The sequence below is a fragment of the Podarcis bocagei genome (assembly GCF_964188305.1).
Source record: "Podarcis bocagei genome assembly, chromosome: 2".
Taxonomy (NCBI): domain Eukaryota; kingdom Metazoa; phylum Chordata; class Lepidosauria; order Squamata; family Lacertidae; genus Podarcis; species Podarcis bocagei.
The window spans coordinates 31,110,497-31,124,613 of NC_138126.1; the positions used below are offsets into that span (position 1 = coordinate 31,110,497).

At 45.3% G+C, this 14,117-nt stretch overlaps 1 protein-coding gene across 13 annotated transcripts in view; it reads right to left on the bottom strand.

The window, feature by feature from the left end:
- Positions 1-14,117, bottom strand: part of MAGI1 (membrane associated guanylate kinase, WW and PDZ domain containing 1) — a 483,098-nt gene that overhangs the window by 97,804 nt on the left and 371,177 nt on the right. For 10 of the 13 annotated variants that reach the window (XM_081183947.1, XM_081183950.1, XM_081183953.1 and 7 more), the window contains exons 4-7: positions 10,668-10,874; positions 8,305-8,518; positions 5,823-5,905; positions 1,407-1,442 (exon numbers count right to left, since the gene is read on the bottom strand). In XM_081183947.1, the coding sequence (XP_081040073.1) occupies positions 1,407-1,442; positions 5,823-5,905; positions 8,305-8,518; positions 10,668-10,874 (540 nt within the window). The remainder of the gene's footprint in view (positions 1-1,406; positions 1,443-5,822; positions 5,906-8,304; positions 8,519-10,667; positions 10,875-14,117) is intronic. The other 3 variants (XM_081183952.1, XM_081183957.1, XM_081183951.1) reach the window with 2 other exon arrangements.

The following is a 14,117-nucleotide window of genomic DNA, read 5'->3' on the forward strand; positions in this document are numbered from 1 at the left end:
TTAAAGAAAGGCTACACTCGTGGCTGCTGTATCAGTGAAGGACTAACTGTTGTGCAGTAAACGGATGCAGCGTACAACCAAGAGACTTCCGGGAGAGCTGTTTGGACAAACCGCTGGCCAGCTCCATAGTTAGGCAAATCAAGTCTGTGGAGGAGGTGTGTGATGCTGCACTCAGCTCTCTGCTCCTCCCTTCCTTGAGTCGGGAAGCAAACCACACGCCATCTCGAACAAGCTGCAAGCACTGGTTCAGCTGCAGGAGCTACTCAGCCACACCACGGTTTGTTTTCCCCACTCAGAGAACAAAGCGGAGCCTGCTTGGGAAGCGAACACAAGCACACAATTCATTCACAAACAAACCTCCCTAACTATGGTTTGTAGCCATCATTACATCCAAACGCAATCAAGTGTCTAATAGTGGATGGGGGACGAAGCAATAAGATATAATTGCCTGATGGTTTCAGAGATACGATGATGGCATCAGAACCATGCCAGCTGCAGATCTAGTCTAGCTCGTCAGGGTTAGAAAGGGCCATACTCTGGAAATAGAACCAGGCTTGTAATCCAGATTCTGCCTAATTTCTGGAATCGGTTCTGGATTCTTAATCCCCAATGCTAAGAGCAAGCTTGATGAAATATACAGAGTTCTGGCAGTTTCAGGTGCGGTTTAGGCCGTGTGGAAGCACAGATACCCCCCCTCCCAAAAAAGGGGGTACAAGAGAGGGCATAATGCAAAGTTGAGTCATGGCAGAAAGCAATCTGTATGCAAGCACTGGACCCTACACTATTATGGCGGCATTCCAGACTACTGTTGGATTCACAAATCAAGTACCCAACTTCAAATGCGAACTGAATATAAAAGCAATAGTGGTTAGCATTAATGAGAAGCATATACACATGTCCTGTAGCACAGAAACACTTTCAAACAGTGAGTTGTATCCAACCAAGTCATTAAGTGAGTGGAATGACTCCCGTTTCTGCACTGGTGCTTCCATCTCCTTGTACATACACAACCCCAACTGCTCCAGGGTTTTCCCCAACAATACAGAGCAGATTTGGGGCAGAGCGAGGGGGATTGCAGAAACAGAAGAGGGCAGAGAAGTTTACATTATGTGAGCTGAAGTCATTCTGCTTGTCCAATGACTTAGCCGGATTTGACCCAGAGTCATGTAGGGAAAAAAGGGTTGACGGCTCCACAAATCTACTGGACAGCAACAACCCTGCTTGAAAATGACATGCTTAAGCAAAAACAAGCAAACAAACAAAGAAAAGAAAACACCTTTGGTTACGACTATGTTAGATCTTGCTTGAAATTAAAAGAAGAAAAAAGTGATACAAAGAAAAGGATGTTAAAGCAGTTAACGGTGCAGTCCAACCAACGGTGCAAAAATGAGAGATGGATGATTTACCTAGTTCACTGTCCAGTTCCTCCGTGTGTACCCCTTCTTCTCCAAAGGAAGAGCAGTAAGTGAGATAGAAAAAAATTAAAAGAAAAATTCAGACACCAGCACCAAGCAAGAAATTCCTTCCAGTATACAGCAGAACCAACACCAGGTTTTGTACCAACCTAGCCCAAACCCATACGCCACGACACCTTAGTCAGGAGGGACACTGTGGCCACTGTCAATAATACTGAAAATATTATTTTTTTGCATTCCAAAAGGCTAACAACATGGATCTGCTCTCCTCCCACCCCCACCCCCTGGCTCAATGGGGGCTGTCTGGTCTTGTCAGTTTAATTTGCCAAATCTAGAACTTGGGCTTCCCATTCATTTTCGTCTAAGATGACTCTGCCTGCATATCCCTTTTGGAAAGTCCTTGTGACTAGGCAGAGCTCCAGTGCTTAACTCAGAGCCCTCGCACATGCAAGGAATTGGAGCCTCAAAAGGAAAGCTGGTGTACCTTCAACTATTACATTATCTAAATTAAACGACCACTTCATTTGTCCCCAAATAATTAACAACTAAACCCCAGTCCAGTTTAGCTTGTTCTTAAAGAAGAGCAGAACTCCATTAGAATGAATTGAGACTGCTCAGGGCCCATGCTCATAGGTTGGTGAACCCATCCAGCTACCTTTTCAAAGCCAAATAAATGGATAATATTAAGCTGGTTATTCAGGTGTGCTTTGAGAGTTCGATATACGTGTTGATTGCTGCATATTGGACTTTGGTCCTACTCTAGAAACTACATGCCTCAAGTATAAAGTCCTACTTTATACTTTATGGTTGCATTAAGGGACAACCACTTGCAGAGAGCTTCTATTAAATAAAGCGTAATTTAATCATCCATTTACTTATTGCATACCATTTCCATCTGCTAACAATGTTATGAATGACTGGGGATGTCATTTTGTCAAGAAACAAAATTGCAGCCAGCAAATGAAAGATGATAAAACTTGCAAGCAAATGATTGATAAAAGAATAATGGATTCGGTTTAGCACAAGTCAGCCAGAGAATCTCAGAATTTCTCCAAACATGAGATACATCAACGTAAAAAGATTTGTATTTTGTGGTTAGATTAATTCAAAACTGGTAATAGATAGCTGCCATATGGCAGACAGTGAATGCATCCAAAAATTATGTCCAGTTATATATTTTTCTAATGGTTATACCTGTAAAAATGACCTGCATGATTTTTAAACACTTGGCCAAGTTGGAGCGCCCAAATAACATACTTTTTCATATGTTAACAACCCAGAGCAAATTCCTGGCATATCTAGCTCAAAGATCTCAAGGAGTATCACTGGGAAACACCAGTGAGAACCAGGGTCAGTCAGAGGAGACCACAGTGGACTAGCTGAACTACTGCAGGATTCACCAACCTGTTACTCCGCAGATGTTTTGGACTACAATTCTGATCAGCCCCAGTCAGCACAGGTTGCAGTCCAAGACATCAGCATGGCACCAGATTTGAAAAGGCTGACCTACTAGGCCTGATTCAATATAAAGCATAATCACACCTTTATATACTCATATGCGTAAACCATGCAAAGTTACCAGTGTTATTTCACTGAGGTCACATTCCCATACTCAAAGTTGGAAATAATAATAATTTAAAAAAGGATTTCCCTTCATTTGCTCCACAGGACATCCTTCACAATTTAAAAAGAAGAAAATCACGGTGCACATCAAAATAAAGTAATGGTTAAGTATTTTGACATTTATACCCCCTGCCGATGAATGTATTCGTTAGCTACCCCATAGGCTGCAGAAAGTAAATTTGCTGAATAAAGGAGTTGCTGTACAATCACACGTCTACTCATTAAAAATGATAATACAGCGGTACATCGCAAGACGAATGCCTCGCAAGACGAAAAACTCGCTAGACGAAAGGGTTTTTTGTTTTTTGAGCTGCTTCGCAAGACGATTTTCCCTATGGGCTTGCTTCGCAAGACGGAAACGTCTTGCAAGTTTGTTTCCTTTTTCTTAACACCGTTAATACAGTTGCGACTTGACTTCACGGTGTGGTAGCCTTTTTTGAGGTTTTTAAAGACTTTGGTGATTTTTGAAGCTTTTCCAAAACTTTCCCGACACCGTGCTTCGCAAGACGAAAAAAATCGCAAGACGACAAAACTCGCGGAACAAATTAATTTCATCTTGCGAGGCACCACTGTACTGGGATATATTAATTGTGCCTATTTGCTGGAGTTCAGCACCTATTTGTTACCCTAGTTTTGAAATGGGAATGGCCAATTTGTGCAAGAGGACGGGAGACGTCGATGCCGAGGTAAGCCCAACTGAATTCAGCAGGACTTGCTCCGAGGGAAGGGAGCACAGGGCTGCAGCCTTGAGGCTTCTCATAAAAATGTGGTCTGGAGGCTGGGGTTAAAGAAACTACCATATTTTTCACTCTATAAGACGCACCAGACCACAAGACGCACCTAGTTTTTGGAGGAGGAAAACAAGAAAAAAAATATTCTGAATCTCAGAAGCCAGAACAGCAAGAGGGATCGCTACGCAGTGAAAGCAGCAATCCCTCTTGCTGTTCTGGCTTCTGGGATAGCTGCGCAGCCTGCGTTCGCTCCATAAGATGCACACACATTTCCCCTTACTTTTTAGGAGGGAAAAAGTGAGTCCTATAGAGGAAAAAATACAGTACTTAGCGTAGGGCAATGTGGGGAGTGCATTATTTGGAGGGTCACCTCCCATACACAGGCTGGTGTAATACAAATTTCAATATAACGGAAATGCTTCTTAAAAAGCCATTTTGGAAACAAATTCAAAAAAATTGCGATTGCTAGTTTCTGAAGAACAACTGTTAATGCATCGATCAGCTAGGGGCCAGGCTAGATGTGAGAGTAGCAGTATCATTTCATGTTCAGAAGCCTGCTGGAGTTATGTATAAATAGGGCTGAGAGCAGGGCCAGCCCACCCATGAGGCAAGTTGAGGCGACTGCGGTCAATGTTGGCGGTCAATGTTGATCTTTTCCCCTACCTTCCGCTTGTTCCTCATGTGGATCTTCCCTGATATCTTCTTCCCTGGGGACACCATTTTGGGGTCCACCTCAGGTATCAAAATGTCTTAGGCCAGCCCTGGCTGTAAGCGTCTAATTCTAAGCTCCAATGGGACATGAAGTTGGGCCTTCCTCACCTTACCTCTCCCAGATCACTTTTACCCCAGCGCTGCCTTAATACCCGATTCATATGCGGATGGGGAAGTGTATGAATAACTGTGCCTGCCACCATCACCTCTAGTTTGGTCCTGACACATAGCAATTTGACCTAAAAGTTAAGTTGAGGGTGTTTAACCATTTTGTTTCATTTTGTTTTAAAATGAACTTAAGAATCAGGCATGTGTTGCTGCCCCTTTCATTTTCTCTCCTCTCAACTTTCTACCTGTTGTTGTTTTTTAAATTGCTGTTACATGCCCCATTTTCTTCTCCGAAGTTAAATTAAAGTAGCCGGGTTTCTTGAGTTGGAAACTGGCTGGCATACTGAAGGTCTCAAGGGGTGCAAATATCAAATCTGATTTATGATTTCAATAACTGCTGGGAAATAACACTGCAAAATTGGAGTAACGTATATATACACACCTTTTATTTTCACTAAGATAAGCAATAATGACCATTGGATCAAAATGAAGTGATGAAGCTGCAGTATCCCATACACTGTATTATACAGTGTCTTAAGACTAATTGTAGGATTCTATAAGGATGGAATTAAATTGTCTTTTCCTTTTTTTCTTCTTTTTCAGTGGCTTCACCAAGGAGTAATTTTCAAAGCAGGATAATTGTAGCTATGGTTTTAGCTGCTGCTGCTTCTTTTAAAAAAGTAATAATAACTGGCTCAGAAAAGCTGCAAGGTGATTATAGTGGAAAAATCATAGAATCATAGAAGGGACTCAAGGGTCATCTATTCCAACCCCCTGCAATGCAGGATTCTCTGCTAAATCACCCATGACAGATGGCCATCCAACCTCTGCTTAAAAACCTCCAAGGAAAAACAGCAAGCTGAGCTCGCTGAATTGGACAATTGCTGAGGATGCTGAGAATGCCATTGTAGCTAAGTCTGCCTTCAGAGTCTCTATAGAGGCCAGAATTCTATAGCTGAGGGGCTATACAAAAATTATGCCACCTAGAACTTAGGAAGATTCTGCCCTGCATGTTGCCATTTAAAAAATGTTTATGGTACACATAGCACATACCCAGCAAGGGAAATCTGTACCAAGGACATAGTTTAGCACCCCCACCTGCATTATGATACAAATCTGGGCCCCACTGAACCAGCTGTGATTTTGAGAGGAGAATCCGGTTCCACTCATTCCTTTGCAACCTTAAGTTAGGTAAAATGTTCTCCAGATTTCATTTCAGCGCTTACTCTCTTACCGTCATCTTCACATTCTTCTAGAGGCTTTTGCTGTTTGTTCAGGCACCGTGGGTCTAGCCAAGACGTCGTTTTAGTGTTATGGCTGCAAACCGAAAAGGGAAAGGAAAAAAGAAAAAGAGACCTTTGTTAAAAATAAAGTATCAGTGACAGAAAAATAGCATGGCTCAGTTAAGGTGCTAGCATGGCTCAGTTAAGGTACTAGCATGGCTCAGTTGGTAGAGCATGAGACTCTTAATCTCAGGGTTGTGGGTTTGAGCCCCATGTTGCAGGGGGTTGGACTAGATGACCCTGGGGGTCCCTTCCAACTCTACAATTCCATGAAATCCATTTTCATTTAGAACGGAGCATAAGAATTAAACTTTCTAAGACATGGCTTCCAGTCTAGTCTCTGAAAATACAGGGAGAAAAAGGAAACGGTGATATTTGAAGATGCAATGGTGGTGGACCCATTTGGATGGACCTACCCACATAGACTCTGTTCCTGAATGATCTGGGGCAAATCTTTCCTCTTACAGACCACTTGAAAATTGTTGAGGGATGAGTTAGAATTGTAGAGTTGGAAGGGACCAGTTCAACCCACCCCGCCTGCAATGCAGGAATCTTTTGCCCAATGTGGGGCTTGAACCCACAGCCCTGAGATTAAGAGTCTCATGATCTATCCGAGCTCTAAGACGCAGGTCGGATTAAAGAAATGCCTTTTACACTGATAAGGCAGTATTGAAAAGTGCCAGGTCCAGAGCTAGCAATGTGCACATGGTTCTCCTCTGAGCTGGATGGCACTGCATAATAGGCCAGATGTAAACACAGCCCTTCAATGATCCTGCTCCCCCTACCCCAGCGGCATAGCTAGCTGCTCGGCCCCCCCGATTCAGTGCACATGTCCTGCAGCTGGGGGGCGGGGTGAACCAAGGCAGGGCATGTTGTGTGGAGCCTCTCCACAGCCTCCCCCTCAGCTGTAGGGCGGCTGAAGCAGTGGGCAGACGCATGCCCCACACTGCTTGAAAAATTCCTCCCACCGCCTCCCCCTCAGGAAAGACGCGTGGCTCAGGCACCCTGCAGGCCCCACGGTGTGGCACCCAGTGCCCCTCATCTCACCTAGCTACCAGTGGTGTAGGAAGGGGGGTGCGGTGAGTGAAGGAATTATTTTCTCTCTCAAAAAAAAGTGTCGTGAGCTTATTTTTTAACCCCCCCCCCCACATATATTTGCCATTTGTCACCCCCCTCAGTGATAACACTCGGGGCAGCCCGCACCCCCCCTTCCTACGCCACTGCCCTACCTCCACCAATCCGCCTGGTCACCTTTCTGACACATCTAAAGGCGTGGCATTCTAATTCTTGCAGCGAATACATCATTCACCTCCTTTCCTTTCAGTAACCTCGATGGCTCAAACACGGCCCCCGCTGACAAACAGGGAACTACATAGCATTCCGGTTCCAGTATCACTTTAAATAGCATGGCACAGTTCCTTCCGCAAGTCTCAAAGGGGGTTTGCAACACAACCTAACCCTCCTCTGAAATTATGTGGGGGCATGTACCTTTGAAGACTTCACTACTAAACAGCAGACCCGTTCTCAAAGGATGGGCTTCACAATCCCTGCCATAGATTATTGGCGATAGGAAAGCTGGAGTGGAAGGTCGCTGTTTCACACACTACTTTACCCACCCTCGCAATACAGAAGGCAAAAACCGTTTTAATTCTTTTGTCACTCCAGGGCAATTAATCTCTAACTGGTAAACCGGGGCATAGAAGTCCAGAAAGCAAGTCAAATTAACAATAATGGAGTAAAAGGGGTCTGCCAAGGTACAAAACATTTTATGTCCCAAGGGGATAAAGGGATTTTTATACAGTATTTGGATAGCCTTCAGAAGTGAGAAAACAAGATGCTTCTAAGACAAACGGTGGCAGAACTTCACAAGGTTCTGGGCCTTGTGATGAATGAGAAGCCAACTTTTTAGCTTGCCACGCTATGATTTGTCTGATATTGAGGGAAATGATGACTAACTTTTGAGAAGTGCAATGCATTACCCTCTACCGCCAAACTGTTGATGCTTTGACCTCCCAGAGAATTTAACAGGGGCTCACTTAGCTTCTGGTTTGTTTGGCAAAACAGTTTGATTGCTGCAGACAATAGTGTTTCCTAAATAAATTCCTCAACAATTATGCTTTTGTTTTCAGAATAAGCGTGAATGAGTTACGGTTAAACTGAATTTCAATGTGTGGGGGTTAGTAGAATGGCATTCAGTGCAATGCCCTTCTAAGTCGCAAGTGAGGGAAACCTGCAGGCCCCAGGAGAAAGGCAGCCCTTGGCCGTCCTTTGCCTAACTCCTTGCCACTTCCAGCACCACCACCAACCAGTAGAAGAAAGCCCCAAAGGCTGCCCGCACTGTGTCTAGTTCGGCCTCAAAAATGGTGCAAAGGTTCAACCCCTCTCTTGTTTATCTGCAAGTACAAAGAACACACAAGAAAATGATCTCTTTACTCTATAAAGTAGACTTCTCCATTTTCTGTATAGGCCATCTCCCAGTTTTCAGGCAGAGGACCCAAGTTTTCCTCTGCACAAGGAGGTAGGTATTGAGGGAGCTTCTGAGAAGGTTCCGTGGTGGGAACAGTGGTGATACTGCTATTATTCACAGATGGGGGAGCCGAATCTCTTGTGCTGTGTGTATTGTGCTCGTCTTGTTCACCAGAGTCTGCTGCAGAAGGACACACACACACACAGAGAGAATTAGACATAGTGATTATTAGTCAGTAGTACATTACTATTTTCACCCTGCTTGCTTCCATAATTGTTTGAGACACTTCGTAAAAAAAAACATGCAAGCTGGATCCACCAAGCTGGGGCTGTTTCTGAAGTAACCAGTGAGTAACAAAGGCTATTAGATCATTCAGAAATGGAGGCATGTACCGTATATACTCGAGTATAAGCCGACCCAAATATAAGCTGAGGCACCTAATTTTACCACAAAAAAACTGGGAAAACTTACTGACTTGAGAATAAGCAGGTTCACCACACCACAAACCTGGTGGTGGGGGCAGCGGTGGAGGAAGAACAAGCAGCCCAAAAGGGCTGCTTTCAGGCTGCTGGTTCCTTCGCCACCGCCACCAGTGGCAAAGGTGGAGGAGGAGGAAGGAGCAGCCCGAAAGGACCCTCACTCGAGTATAAGCCAAGGGGGGCTTTTTCAGCATAAAAAATGTGCTGAAAAAGTCGGCTTATACTCGAGTATATATGGTAATTACTGTATAGTTTGTAACTATATGCCTGTCTTGTCCTGTTGTTTTCACCCTTGTCTGTTTTATTTATTTTAATCCATATTTCTTACTGGGTTGTTACAAACCATACAGGAACTTTGCAAAGGGGGGGGGGTTTAGAAATGGAAGCATGTCACATTGGAAAGATCAGGTTTTAATACCACGTAGCCCATCTGACTGACTAACACACAGGGCTACTTGACCAACCCACAGATGAGATACACATTTAATTGTTCTACAGCATGGGTAGGCAAACTAAGGCCCAGGGGCCGGATCCAGCCCAATTGCCTTCTAAATCTGGCCCACAGACGGCCCAGGAATCAGCATGTTCTTACATGAGTAGAATGTGTGCTTTTATTTAAAATGTGTCTCTGGGTTATTTGTGGGTCATAGAAATTCGTTCATTTTATTCCCCAAAATACAGTCTGGCCCCCCACAAGGTCTTAGGGACAGTGGACTGGCCCCCTGCTGAAAAGGTTTGCTGACCCCTGTGCTAGAGGAAAGATGGGGGGACACATCAACCGAGGAAGGGACTAGGCTCATTATCATAATGCTAAACAGTGGTTTACTATTACATCCAGATGCAGCCTATGGCAAAGTTGCTTCTTGCAAACAAGCAAAGGTGCAAGTTCCCAAAATGAAGATTGGGGCCACTGCACTCCTCTTCCAGTCTTGCTGCTACTGGACTAGAATAATAGAATCACAGGACTGTAGTGCTGGAAGGGACCCTGAGGGTCATCTAGTCCAACCCCCTGAAATGCAGGAATCTCAACTAAAACATACACGACAGACAGCCCCCCAACTTCTGCTTAAAACTCTTCAAGGAAGGAGAGTCCACCACCTCCATAGGTGTCAAACAGCTCTTACGTGATTGCAGCCGCATAAAATGCCAAATGAAAATTCAAGTCCTATTTAATGTGACCTCAATCAATTAAACATGCATTCTGGTCCAAACCATGTTCACTCAGAAATCCCACTGCTTTCTGCAGTACTTGTTTCCAAAGATGTGTGCTTAGGATCATAAGACCCTGCAGATCTCCTAAATATTTTGCCCTTCATTTAATCAATGGCAGGATATTTTTAATATCTAACTCTCAAAGTAAGGGATCTGAAGTCAGCTGATTCTTGCAACAGGTTTCTCAGCTGATAAAGGAATATACTAGCGGGGATGAGAAAAACACAGTCGTTTCAGCTAGGTGCCAACTTCCAATTGTTATTTTTAGCCTATCTGATAGCTGAAAAGTCAAGAGATCGCACAGGCAACTACCTGAAGTTCTTTTCACATGCTCTGCCAAAAGCTGCGGTTCAAAGCCTTAACTGTCAAGTCAAAGAAATGGGTTCTGCTAAGATCACACTCATTCATATTGTTAACACAGGAAAATTCCTAACAGTAATAACTACAGACTTTTGTTGAGGGGAAGGGAAAAAGTAGCAAACGGTGAGCTGTGCATCCCTCAGATGCTAAAGATTTTGTGCATATGTATGCACAGGAATTTTCTTGAGAAGAACCACCAATTTGCACATCCCAATTCCTTCCCCCACCCCCGCCCACTGGTCGCCTCCTTCTTATACAAAGGCAAGCAAATAAGTTACCTGTAAAGCTACTGTTCATTTCAGGGACATCATCTTCCTCTTCATTCTCCGTATGCACTATGCCAGCATTTTGCATATCATTGTAAGACTTGGTTCGCTTGGGGGTCGACTGCTTGGAGCCGGACTGGAGGTTTTGCAAAGCATCAGTATTATTCACTTTCCCACTGAGGGGTTGGCTGGGAGGCTTGGGTGTTCCATAGTAGTTACCTAGGCAACAGAAAGACATTTGCGTGTTTGTTTGCTTTTGCAGATTTCGTGTCATTAAATATTTCTTCTCTCTTTTCTCTCCCACCACCACCACTCCCCTCCTCAGCTCCACCCGCCATAATCAAAGCCATTTCTCGTTCTTAATTAACAGGAACAAATATTGTTCCCCACCCCCACCCCTTCCTGCCCACCAACTGAAAGAAAAATCATTCAAAAGATGTCGGCTGTTTTACCTTCGTGAAACTTATTCATGTTTGAATTTTAAAACCAAAGAACCAAAGCCTGCCTTTTTGAGGTGCACCAGGCGTACAAGGACTAAAACAAAAGAAGACTGTGGTGAATTGGGGGCGGGGGGGGGCGGGGGGGAGAGGCCTTCATCTCATTACATTTGAATTTCAATTAGTAGCTTTGAAACACACACACACACACAGAGAGACAGAAGCACCCACATAATGCTGTGCCAGATTGAGAGTGAGCCCTGCATGAAATAAATAAAAAACCCTCAGTTCTTAACATCACCCAGAAAAGCAATGGAAGACTAGCATGACCTGCTTTAATAGGCATCCTCAATGGGTAGCAGTTAAACATTTTTTTATTTTTTAAAATAAAGTGCTGTCCCAAAAAAGGGGGAAACTTTGCCAAAAGAAAAGGGGAATGGCAACACGTGGCATCTGCTTTGCCAAGGCAGGCTTTTGGCTTGTCTAGGTCAGGGAGAATAGGGACAAAAGGCATCCGATGCACACATTTTTGGAGGCACACCCACCGGACATGCGTGCTCTACACACACACAATTACTTGGACACTGCAAACAAAACCTACATCAGAGCAGGTTTACAGGGGAGTCAAGCATACAAGGTGCCAATCCTTAAACTTAGACCACCATTGGACCTACAATTTCCACGGGTCCCTGGGAATAGGGATTGAACCACTCTGGGAACTGTAACTCTGTGAGGGTGGGGGGTAGGGGGCCTTAACAAACAACAGGATTATTTGGGGGAAGCCATGACTATTAAAGTGAAGTAAGAATGCTTTCAATGCAGGGTGTGGATGTGGCCTCAGTTCAGGCATCCCCAACCTCCGGCCCTCCAGATGTTTTGGACTACAATTCCCATCATCCCTGACCACTGGTTCTGTTAGCTAGGGATCATGGGAGTTGTAGGCCAAAACATCTGAAGGGCTACAGGTTGGGGGTGCCTGCCTTAGATCCTTCAGGGAACAGGGATGGGCAGAGAGACAAGGCTTTGCAGCCTCCTCCAGAGACATGCCATGTAACACGTGTGTGTCACACGTGTGACGTCATGTACGCACAATGAGGTGTGTGTCGTCCCCCCCAATGTTGGGTGGAACTCTGCGCGTATCCATATGTAAAATCCCAGTTCCATATTGTTTTACTTTCTGACCCTCGTCACAGTCCCCTCCCCCCAACTGCAAAGAATCCTGGGAAATGTAGTTTAACCCTCACAGAGCTATAACTCTCAGCACCTTTAACAAACTGCAGTTCCCAGGATTCTTTGGTGGAGAGGAAAAGAGGTGTGGTTTATATATACAGCATGTACGCAAACCAGAGTTTGCTCACACACTTTGGCCACACACTGTCTTGTTTAAAGCTAACAAGTGTTAACATTGGTGAAGATGTGATACTGTGCCGCAGTTTTCCCCCAAAAGGAAAGAAATGAAACTCATGTGAGACGGCATGAGGTCAGAAGTGGAGTGGGGGTTCAATCTTTTGCAGGATTCCTATCCACCTACGTACAAAATTCAAGTCCAGTTGAAGATGTGAGGGGAATGGGTACAAGCCTGATTTCCCTGTACATACCTTCACTGAACCCTGGACCAAACAGCACAGAGGAGTTAAAGAGTCAGGTTTAAAATGTATTAGAAATATCTACTGTACAAACAGAGGTTCATTGTTTGGAAGAACTATAGTTGTCTCAATAAAACCCTTTAGCAGATCCAAGACGTTGAGAATATCACAGAGCAAGGGAATCTTACTCTGAGTAAGGATTTGTAATATTGCCTGATTTTACTGCTGCCAGCGTTTTAGGTGAACAAGATTTACTGAACAATGTTGCATGGTGTTGCTGTGCTTCAGCTCTGAATTAACCTCTTAGTTGCGTAACTAAGTCAAAATCAAGCTATCAGCTCCGAATTATTTTCATATATAAAAGGAGTCCAGTTTGGGATAGAATGCTTCATTTTGCCACATATGTTGAAAAAGCAGCAGCACAAAGATGGATTGTATCTGGTGCATTCTTTCCTCTTCTTTTCCCATTCCTTTTTCCTTGTGTATCGTGTCCACTAGTTTGTGAGCCTGCAAACAGGGACTGTCTTATGCTTTAATATATTCACAGTGTTCTGAAAATGTTAGGGAGTATTAATAAGGTGTGTGTTTTTAACAACAGCAAACACATTGTTCTTATTACATTTTTCTTCTTTCCTTTCTATAATGAGCTTAGGTGGACATAAAGGACTCCCCCTGTTTACTCTCACAACCACCATGTGAGCTTGGCCAGACTAAGTAAGATATACCGTATTTTGCGCCCCATAAGACGCTCCGGCCCATAAGACGCACCTAGTTTTTTGGGGGGGAAATAAAGAAAAAAAATTTTATTTCCCCCCCAGGTGCGGGGCTGGAAGAACCAGGTTGGGGAACAGTGGGAAGGCACGCTCTGCCTCCCCGCTGTCCCCCGAGCTTGTGGGGCTGGCGATGGGGAGAAGTGCACCAGTCCCGCGATGGCAGGCAGCTCTGTGCCGCCATCCCGAGCGGGGCGGGACTTAGCGCACCGCTCGGGATGGCGGCGTAGACCTGCCTGCGGTCCCGCGACGGCAGGCAGATCTCTGCCGCCATCCCGAGCGGGGCGGGACTTAGCGCACCGCTCGGGATGGCGGCGTAGACCTGCCTGCGGTCCCGCGACGGCAGGCAGATCTCTGCCGCCATCCCGAGCGGGGCGGGACTTAGCGCACCGCTCGGGATGGCGGCGTAGACCTGCCTGCGGTCCCGCGACGGCAGGCAGATCTCTGCCGCCATCCCGAGCGGGGCGGGACTTAGTGCACCGCTCGGGATGGCGGCGTAGACCTGCCTGCGGTCCCGCGACGGCAGGCAGATCTGTGCCGCCATCCCGAGCGGGGCGGGGCGGGACTTAGCGCACCGCTCGGGATGGCGGCGTAGACCTGCCTGCAGTCCCGCGATGGCAGGCAGCTCTGTGCCGCCATCCCGAGCGGGGCGGGACTTAGCGCCCCGCT